This window comes from Rhipicephalus microplus, chromosome 7 (assembly GCF_043290135.1).
Source record: "Rhipicephalus microplus isolate Deutch F79 chromosome 7, USDA_Rmic, whole genome shotgun sequence".
NCBI classification, from domain to species: Eukaryota; Metazoa; Arthropoda; class Arachnida; order Ixodida; family Ixodidae; genus Rhipicephalus; species Rhipicephalus microplus.
In genome coordinates this window covers 114,663,721-114,686,261 of record NC_134706.1, presented here as the reverse complement: position 1 = coordinate 114,686,261, position 22,541 = coordinate 114,663,721, and the positions used below count along the sequence as shown (strand labels likewise).

The 22,541-nt window shown below is 46.9% G+C and overlaps 1 protein-coding gene across 3 annotated transcripts in view; it reads left to right on the top strand.

The window, feature by feature from the left end:
- The window catches only part of LOC142767596 (uncharacterized), a 174,724-nt gene that overhangs the window by 111,747 nt on the left and 40,436 nt on the right, over positions 1–22,541 (top strand). The window contains exons 5-6 of one of the 3 annotated variants that reach the window (XM_075869592.1): positions 2,445–2,509; positions 14,362–14,430. The exons of 1 other annotated variant lie outside the window; for it this stretch is intronic. In XM_075869592.1, the coding sequence (XP_075725707.1) occupies positions 2,445–2,509; positions 14,362–14,407 (111 nt within the window). In that variant the 3' untranslated portion in view covers positions 14,408–14,430. The remainder of the gene's footprint in view (positions 1–2,444; positions 2,510–14,361; positions 14,431–22,541) is intronic. One more of the 3 variants, XM_075869590.1, reaches the window with a different exon arrangement.

The following is a 22,541-nucleotide window of genomic DNA, read 5'->3' as shown; positions in this document are numbered from 1 at the left end:
CACAGCATGTGACGTCGACAATAACACTGGCTCTTGGAGGAAGCGTTATACTTTCAGAAGAAACACGAAGAATGTGGGCACACTGTTGGTCGTCCTGCTTGTCGATTGTTCGGTCGGCTGAGAAGGTGATGCGATTCTCTTGAAGGTCAATGACAGCTCCATACTCCTGCAGGAAGTCAACACCAAGAATAACGTCGCGTGAACATTCACGGAGCACAAGGAAACTTGCTACAAAAGTATAACCGCAGACCCGAACTCTACTCGTGCAGCTTCCAAGTGGAGAGACGGTGTGGCCACCAGCCGTTCAAATCACAGAGCCATGCCAGGGCGTGATTACCTTTTTCAGTAGTCTGGTCATTATCCCGCTTAGTATAGAATTGTCAGCCCCGGTATCAACTAAAGCACCTACTTACTGCATAGCCGTCTATCAGCACCGGTATATCCAGAGAAAGCCGCACATATCGCTCAGTCGAATCCAAACCCTTTACTGTTAGCGTCGATCGGAGGTCTTCAGCACGTCGGCTGCCACCGTACTCGCCTCCAAGGGTCGCTTGCGTTAGTTTTCCCGGCGGTGACTGGGGGACCGTGCGCCAGCATGGTGCTGTGGCGAAGATGAAAAGCGCCTCGGCGACGGTGAGCGCGGCTGCCGCCCAGAAGGCGGTGGCATGCGCTGTTGAGCCAGGTAATCCTCAATGTCCCGGGGTCGCTGGCCATACTGAGGAGGCGCTGAATATACTGAAAAGCCGCGCAGCCCAAGGCGCCGGTATGGACACTGGTGGTACAAATGGTCCGCTTCACCGCATTGGAAGCACAAAGGTAGGCGATCAGGAGTGCGCCAAACATCTGATTTCCGTGGCGAAGCACGTCTGTCGTTGAGGTAGTGTGCTGGTTGTTCCGCAAGATGCACAGGGTTGACGTAAACTAGGGGTGGGGGCGTGCGTGTGTTCTCGTAGTATCGTAGAGGCTGCGCCGACTGAAGTGAAACTGTAGGAGGTGCCTGAACAAACAGCGGGGAAGAGGAAGCTGGGCGCTTGAAGGCTTCCGCATAAGTCGCACGGTGGTAGTCAGCCGGGGCGGGTGTGGCGTTATCCAAACTCACAGGTTCACGCAGGGCATGATGCAGCTCGTCCTTGACGATACTTGCAATAGAACTCACCGTAGGTAGTGGTGGTGTGGCAGCCTTTTGCAGCTCCTCGCGTACTATAGAGCGGATAAGGTCGCGCAGACACTCGGTGTTGCTCCCAAAAGTCGTGAGAGCTTGAGTAGTGGACGTGCTCACTTGCCGGTCATACAGGGTGGATCGATGCTGAAGCATCTTTTCCATCGTGACGGCTTCAGACAAAAACTCAGCGACCATGCTCGGAGGGCTCCGTACAAGGCCAGCGAAAAGCTGCTCCTTAACTCCCCGCATCAGGTGACGCAACTTCTTTTCTTCTGTCATACTTGGATCAGCCCGTCGGAACAGGCGCGTCATATCTTCCAAATGGGTCATGACAGTTTCGTTGGGCATCTGGATGCTGGCCTGGATCGCTCGCTCCGCTCGTTCGTGGCGATCAGCACTTCTGTAAGTGTCCAACAGCCGGCGGCGGAATTCGGGCCACGATGTCATCTGTTCCTCGTGATTTATATACCCGGTACGTGCTCCATCCTCCAAATAGAAGTACACACGCCGTAGTTTGGCCGCGTCGTTCCAGTCGTTCAAAGCAGCCACGCGTTCGAAGTCGACCAACCAGTCCTCGACGTATTCGAACTCAGTGCCATGAAACGGTGTCGGAACCTGTGGACTTTCGAGGGTGTACCGAGTCACCGGGGGGTTTTCCGTTCCTGTTAAAGTGGTTTGAACGGACGTGCTCATCATACTGGTGTGAACTGTAGTGTCAGCTTCGGGTGGCAATCCCCTGATCCTGCGGCTTGTCCGATGAACTGGAGTGTGGACTCGCACTGGGCTTGTGGTGCCGCTTCCAGGAGGGGTCTGAAACATCCGTGAGGGGCTACCCAGCACCTCCACCAATTGTCACGTCGCTCCAGGGGGTGTCGGCAAGGTTTATTGATGTCCGAGCAACAGGGCTCTAACGAAGCGCGTCGGTTGGGCTTGTTTGCCAGAGCGGGGGTGATGATGATGATGATGATGATGATGAATCCACAGACATGGCTTGTACCCACTCAGGGGGATTGGCCAAGAATCGATGACTTAAGTAAGTTTTTTTTAAATATCGAAACCACCCACCAGAAAAAAGAATGAAAAAAGTAAAGACACCCTAGTCAGAATGAATGGAGTGCAATAGTTGCTTGTCACTCGTGCAGATAAGACAACTATTCATTACCTTGAATAAGAATCAGGATAGTTAAACAATGCTCTTGTGTTCGTTGGAATTATTATTATCATTTTTTTGCATGATCAATAATCACACAATTAAAAGCTTAATTCTTTTACTTTCATTCAGGTACTTGCAAACTGCGTAGAAAACGTTCTCGTGGCTGAAGCCCAGATCGTAAGCACCGAAGGAAAGTATGTTTTCTATAGTGAAATTCAACCCCAGGCTAGCGAATGGGAGGGCTAAGAATGTTTTCCTAAGCAATTTGTATCGGCGACATAATAAAAAATAGTGCTCTATTGTTTCCAATTCTGAACAAAAGTTGCATAGTGGTGATATCGCCAGACCAGCCCTATGTGAATAAAATTTAACGGGGGGACACGACATCGAAATCTGGTTATTATGGTTTCCAACTGTTTTGTAGGACACCAATGACCTTTCCATGGAAATCTTAAGTGAGTAAATTCTGGTGTTGACAATATTGCTTCCATAGCGTCTGCACTGAGCGCAAGCTTTCTGTATCTTGTCGCCGTTATAGTGGCCACTTCGGGAAGGACTGATAGTACTGGCCCTTCCAATGCTGCTTGTGCTAGAGAATCGGCGATTTCATTTACTTCTAAGCCGCAATTTCAGTAGCTGCAGCTGAGAAGGAACTAGCATAAGCAGCGTCTTTAAGGCCATCGATTTTGTTGACGCCGTAATAGACGTACAGAGCGGGGGTCTACGCGCACTTCTTTCTTCTCTGTGGTGTGAGCCTTCACCTTGGCATACGACCCACTACTAAAAGTAGGTGGCAATATAGGCTTTTATAAGCTTTTCCTTTCTTCTTACATGTCATCGTTTTAAAAAATCATAGGAAAAATTTGCGTGGAAACTTTATTTAAAAAACTAGGAATTGCGTTTACTACTCTATATTTGTTCTTTGGGGCCGTTTCATCAGGACTCAACGACATGAACATCTGCGGTGCTCTCTGCGAATTCCTATGTAACATAAGAAGATTTCCTTTCTGATCCAATCATCAGCTCTCCATTTTTACTAGCTAACCTAACATTTATTATTTAACTATACACTGTATTTACTTAACTCTCAGAACAATTTCTTTTAACAATTACACCTCAGTCATTCAACAAATTCTATTAGTTTCTTTATCTTCTTTCGCCCCCTTTTTTTCACATTATGGCAAGTCAATCCGCCAAGTAAAAACAAAGTAAGCCCATTTCCCTAGCCTGGAAATTAAGGTATGGACTTACATTAATCGCCGGCTACTTGGCCAATCCCCCACAGTGGGTGAAAGGCACAAAAAATGGCAGATCCCATGTACAGTGGGAATCGATGATATGCGAAGCGCTAATAGAGAGTTTTAGTACTGCGTACGCTGCGTACGTGGCGGTGTTGCGTAAAGACGCCACGTTCTGCATAGTGCGCTTGCGCAGACCGTAACGCGCACGTATCGCGTTACGTTCGCAGCCGTACGTACGCACGCATGAGATGCGTGCGTGCGTGCATATGAGCTGATCGCGCCGCTTTCGAACAAGTTCGCGACAGCGCGAGACTTCGTTTTGCAAAATGGCGGCATTGAAGGCAAGCACCGACTGGCTCTGTGGCTTAAAGTATGGCCATAATCTGGCTATAACACTTGGATGGGCTCACATCGGCTGTTAACAACACGTGCTTCTATTTTGATCTACAAGATGACGCAACACGCTTGACGCTCGTTACGTACGCGGATACTACAGTGTACTAAAAGGTGATCTGTTGCAAACGACGCCACGTAACTCAAGGCGCTTGCGTGATGCGTACGTAGCACGATTCCGCAGTACTAAAACTCTCTATTGAGACAGGTTCATATTTCACTTTAAAATTAGCCTAATGTTACGAGGTTGAGGTAAATGATGCCGTATATGACTTATGGGTCATGATTATCATGTTTGGGTGTATCGTTCACCTATATTATGTGTACACGTCACGTTATATCGAATTTATTATATGTGCAGCTAGCGAAATGGCCACGAGCACGCTATCAGGGTGGTGTCTTGTCTTGTTCTCAGATGACACGCTTCAGGAATATCATGTTTGCAGAAGTCATATACTTTCGAGTTAGAAGCTCAGCAGGCGAAAATCGGCAACATGGTTTTTATTAATAACAAAGGCAGTGAGCATAAGGTGCAGGAAATCACGCTAGAAAGAGTGGATAAATACAAATATTTTTATGTATGAATAAATGGCGGGGCTGTGTATCTAAAGGAGCACGAAAGATACTTAATGACTTAGGGCACAAGGAATGCAGCGGTAATGAATAATAAGCCACTGTGGAACTACAATAGGTGTGACGTTATGAGAAGAATTTGAAGAACTGTCGTGGTACCGGATTTGACGTTCGGCAATGCGGTCTTGTGCATTGAATCAGAAGTTCAAGCAAGATTGGAAATTAAACAATGTGGCATAGGTAGACTTTCTTTGGGAGCACACGGGAATACCCCAATTCAGCGGGTACAACAGGGTGACATGGGATGGACATCGTTTGAGTGCAGGGAAGCTCGCAATATAAGTTCAGGAGCGATGGAGAAAAATGGGAGAGGAGCAATGAGCCTGGAATGTTTTCAGCAACTTGTACATAATGAATGTCGATACTAAATGAAGAAAGCGAACTCGAAAACTGTCAAATGAGCAATAGGACAACAGCAGAATACCAGGCGAAAAGGAAACATCAGTTAAGAAGAAGGTGAAAAAAAAACAGAAAGGGACGTGTGGAAGATGGTAATGCTTACGAAATCAACACAGAAGACCTGCCAAACTTTTAAGCAGGAAATTGCAAGAGAAAAGATCTACGATAATTCTCGGGGTAGTTCTCTGCTCTTCCTGTCTAGAATGGTAGTATTGCAGACCAACCAGTACCGAGCAAAATACGAAGGCACAGAAACGTTATGTAGTGTGTGTGGAGAGGAGGAGGAAACAGCTGAACATTTGAAATTGTGCTGTAAAGCGCTGCACCCTGTAGTCTAAGTTAATAACGCCAACGTTTTTCAAACAATGGTGATTTAGGGAAAGTCAAGGCAAAGTAGACTTTAAACGGGTAGAAATCCATCCATCCATCCATCCATCCATCCATCCATCCATCCATCCATCCATCCATCCATCCATCCATCCATCCATCCATCCATCCATCCATCCTTCCATCCATCCATCCATCCATCCATCCACTCATCCATCCATTCATTCATCCATCCATCCATCCATCCATCCATCCATCCATCCATCGATTAGATATGCCGCGGGCTGTGCTTGGGAGAGCGGGGAATGAGTCCCTCAGCTTTCTGGATCGTCCCTTAACGTGTCGGATCGTTGGTAGAGCATGGACCAAGCAGAGTGGTGAACACGGAAGGCCATGGCGGCTCGTGCTCGTCGCCACCTGGCTGCGCGGAGGTAGAGGTTCTTGAATGATGAAAGTAAAGAGAAAAGCGCGGAGCTGTTATTCTCTTGCAATACGAAGTCACCGACACGGCTCCGCGAGGGGGAAGGGGGTAAAGATTGAGGAGGAAAGTATAAGAGGGAAAGGACACAGACGACTGTCTCGGATATTCTCAGACGCAGCGCCCGCGCTGCCGCTGAGAAAGGGAAAGCAGTCAGACGAGCCGGCATGGGGAGTGAACAAGAGCACCTCTTGGCGAGCGTCAGAGGAGGTGGGCGTGGCCCGACACGTTAACAAACATGGACACATGGATCCGGGCCGCGCTAGAGGCGCGCGTTGAGAGCAGCGTCGCCAAAAAACTTGAGTAGGGCCTCGAAGGCCCGCATGAGGCTCGAGCAGTGGGCCTGGGGAAACCGGAAGTGGTCGAGGCTCACGTTTGGCAGTCCGAGACGACAGTAGGCGTCGAAGAGCCGCCGGTGCTGTTTAGTGTAGCCGGGGCACTGAAGCAGGATGTGCTCGGTGGTCTCCTCTGCCGGGCATTCGGCACACGAAGGGCTTCCGCTGTTGGTGAAGCGAAACCGCCTCGCAGCGGTGCGGGAACAGTCGGTGCGAAGCCGACGCAGGAAGGCCCGGGCACGCCTGCTGATGCCGGTCCCCGGCAGCGGTCGCGGGGGGTTTCCTGTAGCCACACGTGAGTCCGGGTGTAAAGCGCGCACATGGCGCGCAATACGAAGATGCGCAACATCACTCACGCGGATGAACGATGAAATGGGTGTGCTGGGGTGGTGAGCCTCCTTGGCGAGCACGTCCGCTGTTTCGTTTCTGAGTACTCCAACATGAGACGGCACCCACTGGAACACAACATTACAACCAATCCGCACGATCACTGCGAACTTCCGCGCGAGCCGTTGCGCAATGGAGGCGCCGCGCTCTCGGCGGGCAAGTGTCAGGAGGGCGGCACGAAAGTCACACACCACTGCTGCCGACTGGAAAAGGAAGTCAACGAGTTGATTTGCCGCGAGATGAATCGCGGCAAGTTCAGCAGCAGTGGAGGAGGCACTTGTGGGAAGCTGGCACTTCTCACGGAGACCGAGGGATGGGGCGAAACAAGCGACTGCCGCCGAACCGTCCGCTGTGACTGAGCCATCGAAGTACAGTATAACCCGGCCGGCGAGCCACTCCTCTATCATTGCGAGAGTCTCCTGGTGAAGGGCAGACTGGTGTGTGTGCTTTTTCTATCTGATGCCGGGGATGGTGGTCTTGATCTCGAGGCCGGGATCCTGGTGCGGCGGAATCGGGAGCAAGCCGCAGTAAGGCGGGTCGGGCACGAGCGCAGAGCGGAGAACGAGTGCCTCTCTCAGTCTCCTGGATCGTCGAATTAAATGTAGGATCGTTGGTGGGGCATGGGCGAAGCGGAGTGCCGGGTGTGGAGGGGCGGGGCAGCTCTTCACCAGACAGAGAAAGAAACTTGAAAATAGACAAATAGACAGACAGACAGACAGACAGACAGACAGAAAGACAGACAGACAGACAGACAGATGGTAGAACTGACGGATGCGCGCGTGGATAGGCGGATGTACGAACGAATGCGAGAACGGACGGATGGACGAACGCACGAACAGACTGACACACGAATGGATGCACGGACAAACACAAAGACGGATAGTGTTATGTATGGACGGATGAACACTTCGCTCCAATCATCATCATTCATTCCTTGAATATGCTGTGAATTTTTCCTTTTTGAGCAGTGCGCTCTAGGTGCCAAGCTAAGACAGTTGTTAGTGCACGCTCGTCCTACGTAAACTCTGTCTTTGTGTGCTTGATTATATATTGCCCACGTCAAGTTTCGAGCTGCTCTCCGTTCTTCGCATTACCTCTCGTTGCTATACAGCATTAACTCGTTCACCCTTGTGGCAAAAATATGCATCCTAATTTCTCTGCTACCTCTGTGAATACGAGGGTCGTTTTTAAGTTATATAGTTCCTGGACAGAGTTATCAGCCACTTTTTTTCACATTCAAAAATTGTTTGCAATTCGATCTTTAGCGAAGCACAGAATAGTTATCTGTTCCTTCAATATTTTCTTACTGTCATTATCGGGTACTACGTACAGCCCGAGGCGTGTTCCGAGTTCAATGTAATGTAGAAAGCTTAGTACAGCAGAACATCTCTAATATACCATTGAGTCACTTGTAGCAAAAGAAAAAAAGTCAATTTACTTGCACTTCTTTTGTGCACGTCCATGTGCACCTGACACTGCTCTTCCACATATGATGCAGTAAATGTGAACAAATTATGTTATAGCCGTCGATCGTAAACCTTGTTCAACTGTCCTTCCATAGTACTTTTTTTAATTGCTTGTATGCTATGCTCACATCAATACGCAGATGCCCTTGTTCGCTATCCAGAATATTTCACAGATAAAAGTAAATCATGAAGACTGCAGCAAATAGACCAAAACAGGAGAGACAAGATCATATATACAGTTCCTTACCACCTTCCCGTTATGTTGAACTTTACTTACTTGCGAAAATCTTCAATTGTGCTCGTATTGATCAAAGTTCACCCTACCTAACTCATTGATTCCTTCCTGCTTAGCTGCTTGCTACCTACAATCTGGAAAATAGCTTGACCTGACAGCACACTTGTTTAAGTAAACTAATAAGCATCCTGGAAACCCGCACTACGAGCCGGTTGTGTCTCACTCCTGTTGCCCACTAAAGTCAGGCATAATTATAATACTTCATAGACGATTCATGTGAAGCATATTTCCTTGATTTTTTCAGCTGGGCTATTCACTTCAGAGTGCAATAGGCAGTCATTGTTTCAACAAAGAAACAAAAACTAAACACTGGCTGTTTAGAGTGCACTCGAACTCCCTTAGCGGATATGCATGTCAACGCACGTACGTATTTTATACGGAGAACTATTCCCCCAACAATTGGCTTGCATCAGTCGGCCTACCATGGTGCTTCAGTCAGCCCGGGTTCCTCCACATCGTTTTCGCGCACGTTTACTTATAATCAGGCTGACTAATAAAACAGTATTTTAGAAGTGCACAGAAGATGTAAAAAATATACACCTGCACCTCAAAACACCGATGCCATGAGTACTTTACCGCACAAAGCACGACGCACTTTACCCGTGATATGGATAGACGACAAAAATGAATAATGTCCCTCGTAACACGCTTTCCCCGCAGTGGTCTATGAGGACCTCAATGCATAAACAAGTTTTAGTGGCGAACCTTGCTAGGACCTCATGATGTCCATCTGGCTTCCGTCCGTCCTGTCGCTGTGCACATTTGAAGCACAGGTCGAAATAACTTTGTGCTAAACCGACTAAATAGATAGATAGCGTGCAAATGGTTTAAAAAGATGAAGCAAAATGAAACAACAATGTGCAAACAACGACTTTACCCACCAATCGAAGCATACGATAAAGCAAAAGGTTAACAAGAACAAAATAAAAGGCTTTTAAGAAAAAAAAAGAGAGGGCCACAACACCATAACAGCGGCAAAGGTACAACAACAACAATTGAAGAAACCGAAAGATCCGTGACCACCAAAAACGTTAGTCGTAAAATGTTTTATGGTATATGCAGCTCATTGCCGTATGAATTAAAGGGTGAAATTGCACCCAAAAAGGCACATAAATTTTTCCAAAAAAAGGTTATTTACCAGAGTTGCATATAAGGCTAGAATTCTTGATGCAATGCACATGGCTTCGTCTCATCGTCTGCATTCACTTCAAGGATCTGTCCTAGTTATTTTAACACAAAACTGTTTTATGGTGATGTTCACCACGACTCGACTGACGTATTTGCGTCATGAATATGAAAAAATTGAATATACACTAACACATGGCAAAGCAAAAACTATGAGAAAAACATGACAGGCTACCCGCAGAGTGAATGATGATGAGTAAGGCAAAAGTTCGAAGGGTTTTATTGGTAAGTCCATGAATCATCCGCTAGCCTCGTCCATCTTTTCCTCTGCCAATCTGTTTGTCCATTCATCTGTCTCTCGGTCTGTCTATCTATCTGTCTGTACGTTCATCCGTCCTTTCATCTATCTATCGGTCTATACATATGTCTGTCTATCTATTTATCTGTCCGTACATCTGTCCATCCACCCGTCTGTCTGTGTAAATGTCCATCCATCCATCCGTCTGTCTCTCTGCTAGTCTGTCTGTATGTCTGTCTGTCTGTCTGTCTGTCTATCCACCCGTCCGTCCGTCTGCCCGTCAATCCGTCCGATAGTTCGTCTGTCTGTATGTCTGTCCGTACATCTGTAGATCCCTCCATCTAGTGTATGCTTCAAGTACCATCATATTGCATCTTTCATGATATTTTCATCATATAAAAGTACCGCCACCCAGCGAACCTTATAAGAACTGAAATGGGAGGTGGCTACTATACATACAGAAAACGCATGACCCAAGTCTTAAGGAACTTCGCCGCTAAAAGCTCTGTCACCGGAATTGAAGCTTACATGACCGCGCTGAGCAGCGCTTGGCAGCAATCATCTCGGTCACAGCGCATGCGTTCTTCAGCTTACTTACGGTGCGCGATTTGAAAAAAAAATCATTTATCATTGTCGTTAGTCTGAGCTCGGTGGTTTGAGCGTGTTTTTGTAATAGTTAGCGAGATGGCGCTAAGCACGTGTTGTTCTCGTCACATCTGGAATTGTGGAATTCATCAATAACTTTGCTTGAGTAGAAAAGCCAATAACAAATCTGTTATACTTTGCTTTGTACAAAGAAAACGCACTGTTTTCGGAATAGATTGACACAAATCAGTGTGGTTTCACTCGACAAATCACGCGTAATATTTGTACGAAGCGAGATAAGTTTTCAGCCTTGCGCATCAAGAAATGTAATAAAAACTTGCTATAATTCACCAGATAAAAAATAATCTTTCTTTTAAAATCAGAACACGTGAAAACAATTACACGACGACACTAGGAGTGCTGCAAAACTGTCAACACCGGGCACGTCAGAGTGAGAGGTGCGCATTGATTTGAAGCGGCCTTTGACATCAGCAAAAGAGTGAAATGCCAAATAGAGCGTGTTTGCTCATCGTCTGCTGGTATATTGAAGTTCGAAGGCTAATTACATGCGCTATGGTGCACCAGCAGTGATCTTTATTTCGCTTTCATCTTAGTGCTCGGCACTGCACAAATTTTTGCAGTGCAGAATGCAGAATAAAAAGCTTCGCAGGGCCCCTTAATGCTCAGTGACAACTTTTCTTGGCACTGAAGGGAAAGCTACGGGGGCAGAGCTTCTGCACATGTATACCACTACGCGAGGCTGTCCCCTTTGGCACGCATTGCATAACACTTTGAAAAGTGACGGGACTGTACCACCAGTGTTTCATATAAACGCAGACGCCGCTTAGCCTCCACGGCACATAAATAAAGGTGGAACTTTATGGTGCATTCAAAAATGTGAAGGCGGAATAAATAACTTCAAAGAAATACGAATATCTCACTGGTGTTAGCTGCCCCCTGTCTCAAACAGCTTCACGCAGACAATGCAGGAGGAAATGTTGTATTTTACGTTGCATCTACAGGCGCAATTGTAGAACTACACTCACTGGTGGTAAGATGCACGTGACTTGAATCTGTAGCCTTCGCTCCAATGCCCAGAAAAGTTGTGGCCGAGTATAATATTGTTCCACCACAGGTCGCCATGCACATGCCTTTCTGCAGGGCGTGGTCACTCGCATGCGCAAATACTTCATGAAGGGAGTGTAAAGACCCTAACACACGGGCACCCTGAAGTCCTTTAGACAAGGGGACATCTTTCGAAAAGGCGTTCAGGCACAGTGACACACGACAAAGGAGTAACTCCTTTGCGGCAAAAATTCTTTTCGCAAAGGCAGATCCCGCATCTACTTTTCTGGCAGGAAGGGAGTACTCTCGCATACGGTGTGCATAATTTATCAATAGAATAAAACGTTTCGCAACACTGCGGTGCCCTGCCAGTATTTTTTTTTGCGCTGAGAAAATGTTTTCATTTTCAGCAGCAGTGAAATTTCTTGAAAAGTGAAGGCCTATAGTCGGTCTATACTCTCAAACGCCGGCATTACGTTACTAGCGCGATCAAGTTAGGGTTAGGGTTAGGGCATATTAGTTGTGACCCTCTCTAGCGAAGGGCGTAAGCTGTCCGCAACGAAACGGAAGGTGGCTGGGCTCACTCGAAAACACTGCTTAAAGTGGCCGTCGCCTTATAACGGGAATGTGTCTTCGAACCAGCGTTCGTTGCGCACATAAGCCCACCTTTTGCGGTTGATGGCTCGGGGACAGTGCGGAATCAGTCAAAATGAAGCTGTTCATGACGAGTCTTTCTTTGAGGCTCATCATTCTTTCCTTCGCAGCGTTTAGCTCATCTTCGATGGAGCCGAGGGCGACAAGAGTCAGGCCCACCTCAACTGTTGCTTTATCTCTGTCTGTGCGCTGAGACGTCGCAGCACCACGATGAAACGCGGCACACCGTCACTGACCCAGCTGGACGCAGCCATGTAAAAAGCATGACAAAAAACAAAAACAGCAAAACACCGACTGTTCATAGTTGCCATACGAACTTAAGTTGCTGCTAAAAACGCAAAAAAGTGAAAGAAAAACGGTTTTATGCTCCGGCGTCACTGAATGTGACGTACATGCGCAGATTCTTTTTAATATTTCCAATCTTGCTGCTTCCACAAACAGCGCCATTTTTTCTGCAGCGTTCTTCTAAGGCACCGCCTAAAGCAGTATTCTGGTGCCGTGCGTCATCAGCGCCACTCCTTTCTGCAATTGGCCCCCTTAAACGACAAAAGGGGTTTACTTCAAAGTACTTTACTTTTGCCCGTCTGTCACGGGTGTAACCTTCTTATTCAAAAACGCTGTTTGACTTGAACTTGACTTGTCACCGACTTCATTGCAGCTCAAACGCGTGCTGAACATGCTGTCTTTAGGCTGTGCCAAGGCAGCGCAAACGCACAGGCACGTTTCAAACGCGCTGCTTTGAAGGCGGTTTCAAGTCAAGTCCAACTCAAGGAACCTCTGAAAACAGGATAACACCCGTATTCTTATTCTTGTGTAAAGCTTCATTTTTTTATCGTGTACATGACGCGAATGTGTCAGCCTGGCTATTGCCTAGACGGAACAGGGAGGTCAAGCCTCCTGGCCCTGTCGTTGGCGTATTGGACAGCCAGAACTTGATTGTCATAAGCTAGGAATCTGATGAGCGTTTCGAAGCGTTCACGCTTAATACCGGGCTCCAGTAAACCGCAGTCCCAGACAATGTGGTCTAAAGTGCATGCATTTTCGTTGCCTGGCTTTGCATGTAATATAAATAACACCCGTATTCAGAAACGCTGCTTGACTTGAACTTAACTTGCACCAACTTCAATGATGCACAAACACGTTTCGAACACGCTGTCTTTAGGCTGTGCCAAAGCAGCAAAAACGCACAAGCACGTTTCAAACGGACTACATTGAATGTGGTTTTAAGTCAGGCTCACACCAAGGAGCGTTTCTAGATATGGGGCTAAGTCTTGTGCTCGCACCACAGACTTTGAGGTTTTGTGCTGAAGGTACAGATAATGCGAAAGTTGCTTCCCTCAATCCAGCGGCTCTGTTTGAGGAAGGAGTGCGCTGCTCAATCGCAAAAAGAAAAAAAAAACAAGTGTGGCAGTTGGTAGCTCACGCTTGTGTTGTGTGGACTTGTTTGTTTGTTTCGTGTATTATTTTCAGTGTACCAGAGAGTGCCCTAAGATTCAAGCTGTGACAGTTTTTCGACCTTGCTCTGTGTATGTTCTTTTCTTGTGTCCTTTCTGCTTAAAGAGTGCACTGCGTATAAGGTGACTATTGCTGTCCTATTACAGTTTTTATACAGCATTTATTAAGGAAGATAGTCGTTCTTGGAGAACTATGAAGCAAAACTTTTGGTATGTCAGTACATTTGTCTGTTTGTCTACCCTTAACAGTCCAGGATACTCTATACTTGTGCGATTGTCAATTAAAAAGCAATTATTGCGCATATCTGAAGCACCGTATACACTCTGAGGCAACACGTATATATTCTGTATGTGCGTCTTTCACTAGAAAAGGCATACATAAGTAATTCTAAGGACCGTAGCGTTTATCACGCTGCGCCGACCATGCAACGCTTGCAAGAAAAGGCGAGTGTTTCCAACGCTTTGCTAAGACAACAAGCTGGTGGCACCTACTCGTAACCTTGCGTTCTACACCTTTTCACCTCTGCCAGTTAGCGCTCATGTCTCACGTTTGAGTTGACTTGAAAACTGTCAGATGGCGCTCATGTCTCACGTGTGACGTGACTGGCTGAGCTCGTTCACCTTTGCTGCACGCTCAAGGCTCTTTAACGCAGCGCCTCCAAAAGACCATTCACCAATTTGTTTTTTGCAGAACATCAAACTAATGTTTTGTTCACTCTCGCCATACGCAAATCTATTGCCTTTCGAGGAGATTAGCAGATCAACATGCAGATACGGGGCCAATTTTTTCCCTTGCTATTTTGGCGAATCAATGCGTATTAGGGTCTCAACTTTCTTCATGAAGGCATGTATGTGTTATACTGATTTCAGTGAAAAGCATCAATCATATTTTTTTTTGTTTTTTTTACCAGACAACTGTTGGCTGCAAGCATGAGTGCTATAATGGAAAAAAAGTGACAGATTCTGGAAGACAGTGTCTTGTGAGTACTGGAAACCAAACGAGTAGAAACAGATTGGAGAGTGCGTGGCGTTGCTGTCTTAAGCAGACGCATGAAGCCAAGCAGCTTAGAAATTATTGGGTGTCCTTTCGATTTTCAATACGGGCAGCATTTACAAGACAACACAAAGGAGTTTTCTTTGCTAAAATTGATTATAGACTTTCCCATGCCGTAACATGATCGTAACACTGGCCTAATATCATTGAATAATTTGTTATGAAAAAAACATTGAGGTAGTACTTTCATATGACATTTCTCTTAGGCGCTTGGCAAGCGAATTTCATTTTTGAAAATAGTGTCGAAATACTATTCACAAATTAGTTCATCAAAAATAATTCTGTTAATAATTTTGCCCCAAAAATGTTGACGCCATGTTGTAAAACGCATTGCGGGATTATTCCCTGTCGTTGCTACAATCGGATGACATACAGATTACTGCGAAGGCCACTAATCCGTGCTTTCTCTCACGTGTTTCACATAGTGTTAGTGCTTCCTCGTGTCACCTCAATACGCACGCTCACATACACTGGATTGTAGACCTATATGCCGTAGCACAGCCTTGGTTGGAGTTTTAGTTCTGGTGAGTTAACGAACACATCATCATTCACGAACCCATAAAACATGCAATATTTGTGAGCACGCCCTTTATTTTTTGAATGGCTTGTGCACCTCGAGCCTTTGAAGCTAGACATTGCTTTCGCTAAGGTTCACTGTGGTTCTGTAGTTTGTCAATTTTAAACGGCGATTGCATTTCTTAGTCTGGCTATGCCTGGCATCAAATGTGGTGCTCCCTCTCCCATAGCACCAGTTGCGGGCACACGCGCCTATGCTCGCCCCTCGCGACCGCAGCATGTCTTGCGAGAGAGTGTAGGAGAGAGTCCGTGCAGTGCTTCGCCGCTCCTTCCCTCGCCGTTCGCTCGATCTCCTCTGTGCACCCCACTTTACCGTCCGCTCGTGCCTCATTACTCTCGACCGTCCGCTGGCTGGGCGCCTCTCGAAAACGCCCGGAAACGTGTGCTCAAAACGCCGATTGGAAACGCAAACACTGGCCGAAAACGCTATTAACGACGAAAACCTTTCTTGGGGACTTTCAAAACAAACATTTTGGTCTGTCTGTACGTTTGTCTGTTTGTCCACCCTTAACGGCACCCTAAACGGCACCAAAGTGGCCAAACGATACACCAAATGGCCAACCCCATCCACAGCGCCTACCAATATTGCTCAACATTCAGCGTTCATACTTGTGAGATTGTCAATTAAAAGCAAATATTGTAAGGACCGTAGCAAATTCTAAGGACCGTAGCATTTAAAACATTGCGCTGACCATGCAACGCTTGCTCGAAAAGGCAAGTGTTTCCAACGCATTGCTAAGACTACACACGGTGGTGGCACCTACCCGTAGCCTTGAGTTCACGGTGGTGGCACCTACCCGTAGCCTTGAGTTCTACACTTGATCACCTCTGAGGCAGACGCGCAGGGTGCGCGCGCTTTGTTTTCAAGATACCTGCCAGATAGTGCTCATGTCTCACGTGTGACGTGACTTATAGCGCTCGCTCGCCTCCGCTGCACGCTCAAAGCACTCTAACGCAGACCCTTCAGAATACCATTCACCGACTTTCTTGCTCAGAACATCAAATAAAGTTTTTGTTCACTCTCTCCAGACACAAGACTATCGTCTTTCACCGACAAATTTAGTGTAGCATGCATATAAGGAGCCAATTTTTTGTTTGGTTCACTTCATATTATATTCAAAGGGCCACTCACTAGGTTTGACAATTCTGAGGGGACAAGCTCAATGCGTGAATGAATGCAAAACTGAATGCAAAACTTTATTACAAATAGTTTTTTTCCGGTGAATGTGCAGTCCTCATTCCAGGGCCCCTGTGGCCATTGGCATCTTACAAGCTCTGTCGATCAGCTTGAGCTGTTCATCAAGCTTAGAGCAGGGCACCGCAGCCTCCAACTGCCCCGGTGTTGATGTACAGTTTCTTGGCACTACCTGTGTGTGTTGGAAGGTCCATGTCACGTGGTATGAATGCAAAACTTTATTACAAATAGTTTTTTTCGGTGAATGTGCAGTCCCCAGTCCAGGGCCCCTGTGGCCATTGCCATCTTACAAGCTCTGTCGATCAGCTTGAGCTGTTCTTCAGGCTTAGAGCAGGACACCGCAGCCTCCCACTGCGCCGGTGTTGGTGTACAGTTTCTTGGCTCTACCTGTGTGTGTTGGCAGGTCCATGTCACGTGGTAGAGTGTTAGGTGTTCTCTGCATAGCGGGCATTTGTTGGTGTATATTCCAGGATAGATTTTACTCAGAAGACTGAGATTGGGGTACGTATTAGTCTGCAGCTGTCTCCAGGCAACTGACTTCTCTCTGTTGAGGTCTTTGTGGGGAGGGGGTATATCCTCATCAGGGCTCTCTGTTGTTCTAAAATTGCTGCATAGCGTCCAGTAACTATGACTGGTTCCTAGTCGTTGTGCGCCCCCCGGTCAGCGTATTCTCGGGCAATGGCGTCGGCACGCTGGTTCCTTGTCAAAGTTTTACGGCCTGGTGTCCACGTGATAGATCAACTCGAGAAGTTGATTATACTTCTCGTGAGTATGCGGATGGCAGCACTGGATATGCGTCCATTGCCTATTTTTGTAGTAGACTCTTCTTCGCTGTGGTGTGTGATGGCGATCGCGATCGCTACTTCTTCAGCCTCGAGGATGTTGTTGCTTTTGATCGAAGCACTGTTCACTTCCCTAAGTTGGTGATCAACAACGCTTACAACTGTCCCGGAGAGCTCCCTGTATGTGGTCGCATCAACGTACAATACGTCAGTTCTTGCCTTGAAATTTTTTTCTTGTGCTTCTGATCTTGCTTTTCTTCGAGCCTTATGGATTTCTGGATGCATGTTTCGAGATATTGGGATGACTTCAATGATCTGGCGATTGTCTCTTGGTATGCTCGCCGTGTTATTGATTTCTCCGCAAGCATCCCTCATGCCCAATGTCTGCAACGTGTACCTGCCCGTAGCAGTGAACAGTAATCTCATTTTATGCGCAACAAGATGCGCTTCGATGTGTTCTTGAACTGTGTTGTTTATCCCGAGTTTAAGGAATTTCTATGACGAGGTGCTGACAGGTAGACCAAGGGCGCACTTGTAGGCTTTTCTGAGGATCGCCTCTAATTGTTCTTTTTTCTGTGGGAGTGGCGTTTGGTAGGAGACACTGTTTACAATCGTACTGACCACAAGGGCCTGTACAAGCCTACAAGTGTCCTCCTTCTTCATACTCCGTCTTTTGTTATATATTCTGGTCATCATCCTCATGATTTGCGCTGTAGTGTTTGACAGCTGTCTGATAGCGTTGTCTATACGACAGTTGCTTTGTATCCGCATGCCGAGAATCTTAATTCGGGACACTTCTGGAATCTTCTTGCACCCCATATAGACGTCTATGGAGTCTTGCAGATCGCATCCTCATCTGTAGACTCTCAGGACTTCTGATTTCTCCGGAGAGCAGACGAGGCTACATTGACGGATGTAGTTGTGAACTGTATCAGCTGCGCCATGCAGAAGACCTTGTTTTTGGCCTAGAGATCCTCTTGTCACCCAGAATGTAACATCGTCTGCGTAGATGGTATGTCTGAGTCCTTCAATGTTTTTGACGTCCTGAGCTAAGCCAATCATAACGGTGTTTAACAGCATCGGCAATATCACAGAACCTTGGGGTGTTCCTTTTGTGGGCGTATCAAACGTATCAGTGCGGATGCCTCCTATATCAATTGTGGCGGTTCTGGTACTGAGAAAAGCTTTGATGTAGTTGTGTATTTCCTTTCCACAACCTAGTTTGCTAAGCCCCTCAGCACAGCCTTATGACTGACATTGTCGAAAGCAGCCTTAAGATCTAGTGCAAGTAGTACGTTTTCGCCCTATTTTGGGACATCGATAGGCACCTCCTCTTTGATTTGTAGGAGGATATCCTGTGTTGAGAGGCATTTTCGGAAGCCAAACATGGTGTGTGGCATGAGTTCATTGTCTTCCCGGTAGGTTTCCAGCCTCTTAAGCACGATTCTCTCGTATACTTTTCGCAAACATGAAGTTAACGAAATGGGTCCTAAAGTTTCCAAGCTTGGAGCCTTTCCAAAGTTTGGAATCATTATTATTTCCGCATGTTTCCTGTCGTTTGGAACGGTACCCTCTTCTTAATGTTTGTTGATGAATTCTGTAATCCTTGTGATAGATTTGTCATCGAGGTTCCGTATCATAGCTTTGCTGATGCTATCCTTTCCTGGCGTAGTGTTCTTTGTAGCCGACAGCTTCGCATGTCGAGCTTCTTCTGTGATAATGGCTTCGTCTAGAGCGGGATTAACTACACCAATGTATGCCAGACTGCAGTCAGTATTCGTTTTATCGCCAATATAGCACAGCTTTACGTGTTCTAGCAGTTCCGGGTCTGTGCCTTTGAATCAGTGTGCAATCTTTTGAGTCGTCTTACGAGTTTCAGTCTTGGTCGTGGTTTGATATATGAGGGCCCTCAGCAAGGCCCATGTCCTTTTTCAACCTAGTGTACCTTGTAACTCGTTGAGATTTTGGTCCCAGTTGCGCCTTGACAGCTCTGTCGCATACTCTTCGGCTTCCCTTGTAACTGCGGCGATCCTAAGTCTCAGTTTGGGGTTGTATTTCTGCCGCTTCCATCTTTTTCTTAGGCCCCGGCGGGCGTCCCACAGGTGTAGGAGATGCTTGTCCACCTCGGGCGTGTGTGTATATAGGGTAACTTCTCGGGTTACTCGTTTCGAATCTTCCTTTATTCCCGAGACCCAACTCTCAATGTCCGCAATTTATTTATCCAAGAATTCTGCCCTAGTTTTATAAAAGCTTCTCGGGTTAATCTTTTCCAATCTGCCATGATTTCCGAGACCCAACTCTCAATGTTTGCAATTTATTTATCATAGAATTTTGCCCTAGTTTTATAAAAGCTTCCCAGTCTGTAAGTCGAGCCCGGTTATGTCGACAAGAGTGGCGATGCGGGCTTGTTGGTGAAACATTTGAAAGAAATTTATGTAGCGCGAGGCGAAAAAACGAACACAGGAAAAAATTGACTGGAAGACAGAGCGCTACTACCAACAACATGTTTATTTTCAACCTCCAAGCTGCTTTTAAGCCATATTTGCCAGGCGACCAAGCAAATAAGCACGTGTAATTCAGATACATGCACGACAATGCCATCTACCTACAAGAAAAAACCATAAAGAGGACAACAAAAAACCTCACAGATAAAATCACGTATCACTGCGTACGCAGGAACGCCAGTTCTTTGGGTGACAAGGCAATTGAAGGCTTGCGAGATGTATGTATTAGCAAGCCTTCAATTGCCTTGTCACCCAAGGAACTGGCGTTCCTGTGTACGCAGTGATACGTGATTTTATCTGCGAGGTTTTTGTTGTCCTGTTTATCGTTTTTTCTTGTAGGTAGATGGCATTGTCGTGCATGTATATGAATTACACGTGCTTATCTGCTTGGTCGCCTGACGATTATGGCTTAAAAGCAGCTTGGAGGTCAAAAATAAACATGTTGTTGATAGTAGCGCTCTGTTTTCTCAGTCTATTCTTTCCTGTGTTCGTTTTTTCACCTCGCGCTACATAAATTTCTTTCAGGCTATGTCGTTTCTTAACCGAAAAGGTTTCTATCTGGAAATGCAAAATGCAGTGGTAACTGCCAAGCGTTTACCCGCCGTTTTCCCATCGGGCTTCCCTGACACCTTTAACGAACGCCAAGTCCGAGCACGTATCTCGGTTGATACTATTCCCCACTAGCGTTGGTTTAGTATTGTCTGTAATGACGCTTAGCCTTTTGCGATCAGCTTCTCTGGCCAAATGCCTGCCTTTCTGAGTTTCCTTGACTTATCCCCAGCTCTTGTGCCACGCACAAATGTCTTCAAGGATGACAAGACCCTTTTCGCCTGCTGCTTGTTCTGCCTTGCGCAGAATGGAGCTGTAGTTGGTTTTTCGCTGGCTTGGTGGGCTGTAGATATTGAGGAGAATTATGCTTTCGTCGGTTCTTTGTTTCGTTATGATTTCAATAAAACTTGGTCAATGTCTGTTGTATCGATGTCATGTCTAATTGCGGTGACCACTTTGGCAACCAAAGTAGCAACCCTACTTTGGCTGATACCCTCGTAAACCGAAAAGCCAGTGAGTTTCGGGAGCAGCCAGTTTCCTGGAGGGCGGTGATGTCTGGTGGATTTGTGCATTTATTGATGTATTGATTCAAAAGACCTTGCTTTCGACGGATTCCACGACAGTTCCACTGCCATATTTTGAGGGTTGCAGACTTGATGAAGCATTTACGGCTGCTCGCCATACTAAGGTGATGGCCGAGCATAGGGTTTGCTTCTGGATTTTATGGCCGTGAGTTGCACCAGACTTTCTCTATCCTTGCGCGCCTCATCTTGGATGTTAGAGATGAGGTTGCTAAGATTTGCTAGGGCATTTTTTGTGTCTGCCGGGGTTGTTGTGAATTCCTGGCGCCCTACCGTGGCTGTCAGCGTTAAGTCTGATTGTAGGTTAGCATTGGTCTGTCCTGTTTTCAGGTCTTCAGTTCATCCACGAGATCATTCAGTTCCTGCCGGAGTTGGGCGTTTTCTGCCCTGAATGTCTGGATAGTCTGCCTTACTTCTTTTACTCCGTCGTTAGGTGGCGCACTGCTCTCCTTACCGAGCACTACTGTCTGTGTATTTGTGTTGTTTGGAGCAGTGGTAGAGGCAGAGAAAAAAGGCGCTTTCCTGCTCACCATATCGTCGTCTTCCTTCCTGGTGACGGCTTTCTTCTGCTGCTTTTTCTTGTTTTCTGGAGCCTGGTGGGTCCTGCACGCCGATATCGACCATGACCGTGGTTTTCATGCTGATCAGAACCTGGATTGTGAGCTTCTATCCCGGCTGAACCAGCGTTTCCGGGCCCGGCCGCGTCCATCGACGCCTTGTGTTTCGGCGACTGTCTGCTCTTTTGTTCTTGGTCGTAAGCTTCTCGGTCTCCTGAGGCGTTGCTTGCACTCTTTTGCCCGAGTAAAATGCGCTTCCTTGCATAGCGCGCACCAAGGCTCACAGCTGTGTTCGTCCTCTATGACTGACTCGGTGCGATTTGAGCAGACAACAGCGTCTGGTGTTGGGCATACGTCTGGCTTGAAGCATATATAGCAAACTTGCCGCGATGATCGATTGAGGTAGCAACGTGTCTCACCACCGTAGTAGTAAACATAGCACGGCACGATCTTGCCCTCGACGGCACTTTGGGATTTTCCAAGCCATCTTGGATATAGTATTTTCACTCCTTGTGTACGCACCCGAAGATGGCCTAGTAATTCGGTTGGCGTGGTCCAGGCGTCCAGTTCGTAAATCACACCCTTAAACAAGTTGTCCGGCGCGGCAACGTAAGCCATCACTGCATAGTCTTTTGCACCAAAACGTAGACTTCGAAGGCTCTGCAAAATGTTGGCGGTCTCCATGCTTGGCGCGTTGATTATGGTGATGTTAAATCCATTGCGCAGCCGTATAAGCAGGTTGCCTTCGTGGCAGATGTCTGGGTTACCACATGCCATAGTTATAGCGTGAGCGATCTGATGCGTGCTTAATTGACTCATGTTGAGCCTATTCCTCGGCCTAATGAAGACCTTGAAGTCGATTTTCGGCAGTGGAGGCAGTTTCTCTTTCGAAGAGAATTCCGTTTCTGTTTAGGTTGTCTCGACGCTGATTTGTCTACCGCTTCGGCCCTGGTCTCCGGAACGGCGATCAGCCTTGAGTTGTGGTACGTTGCAGTGAACCATCCCCCGTTGTCAAAAGGCTTCTTTTGCGAGACGCTGGTAGCATTTTCTCCGCCTTGAGCTTTTTCTTCGATCGATGTCGTGGCTCCGGTTGACGCAGTTGCGTTGTCGTGAGCCATTCTCGCGCGTTGGCCCCACGCCGCTTAGGCTTAAAGCAGCGTTCTTCGCCTTTGATCTTTACACAAGCAGAATTTCAGGAAATATGGACTTATGATTGAAAACAAGTTATCCACCGACTGCGCTTGATTACTAGAAGACGGTCTAGTACTTCATAGGTAGCGGCGATGAAGTTTT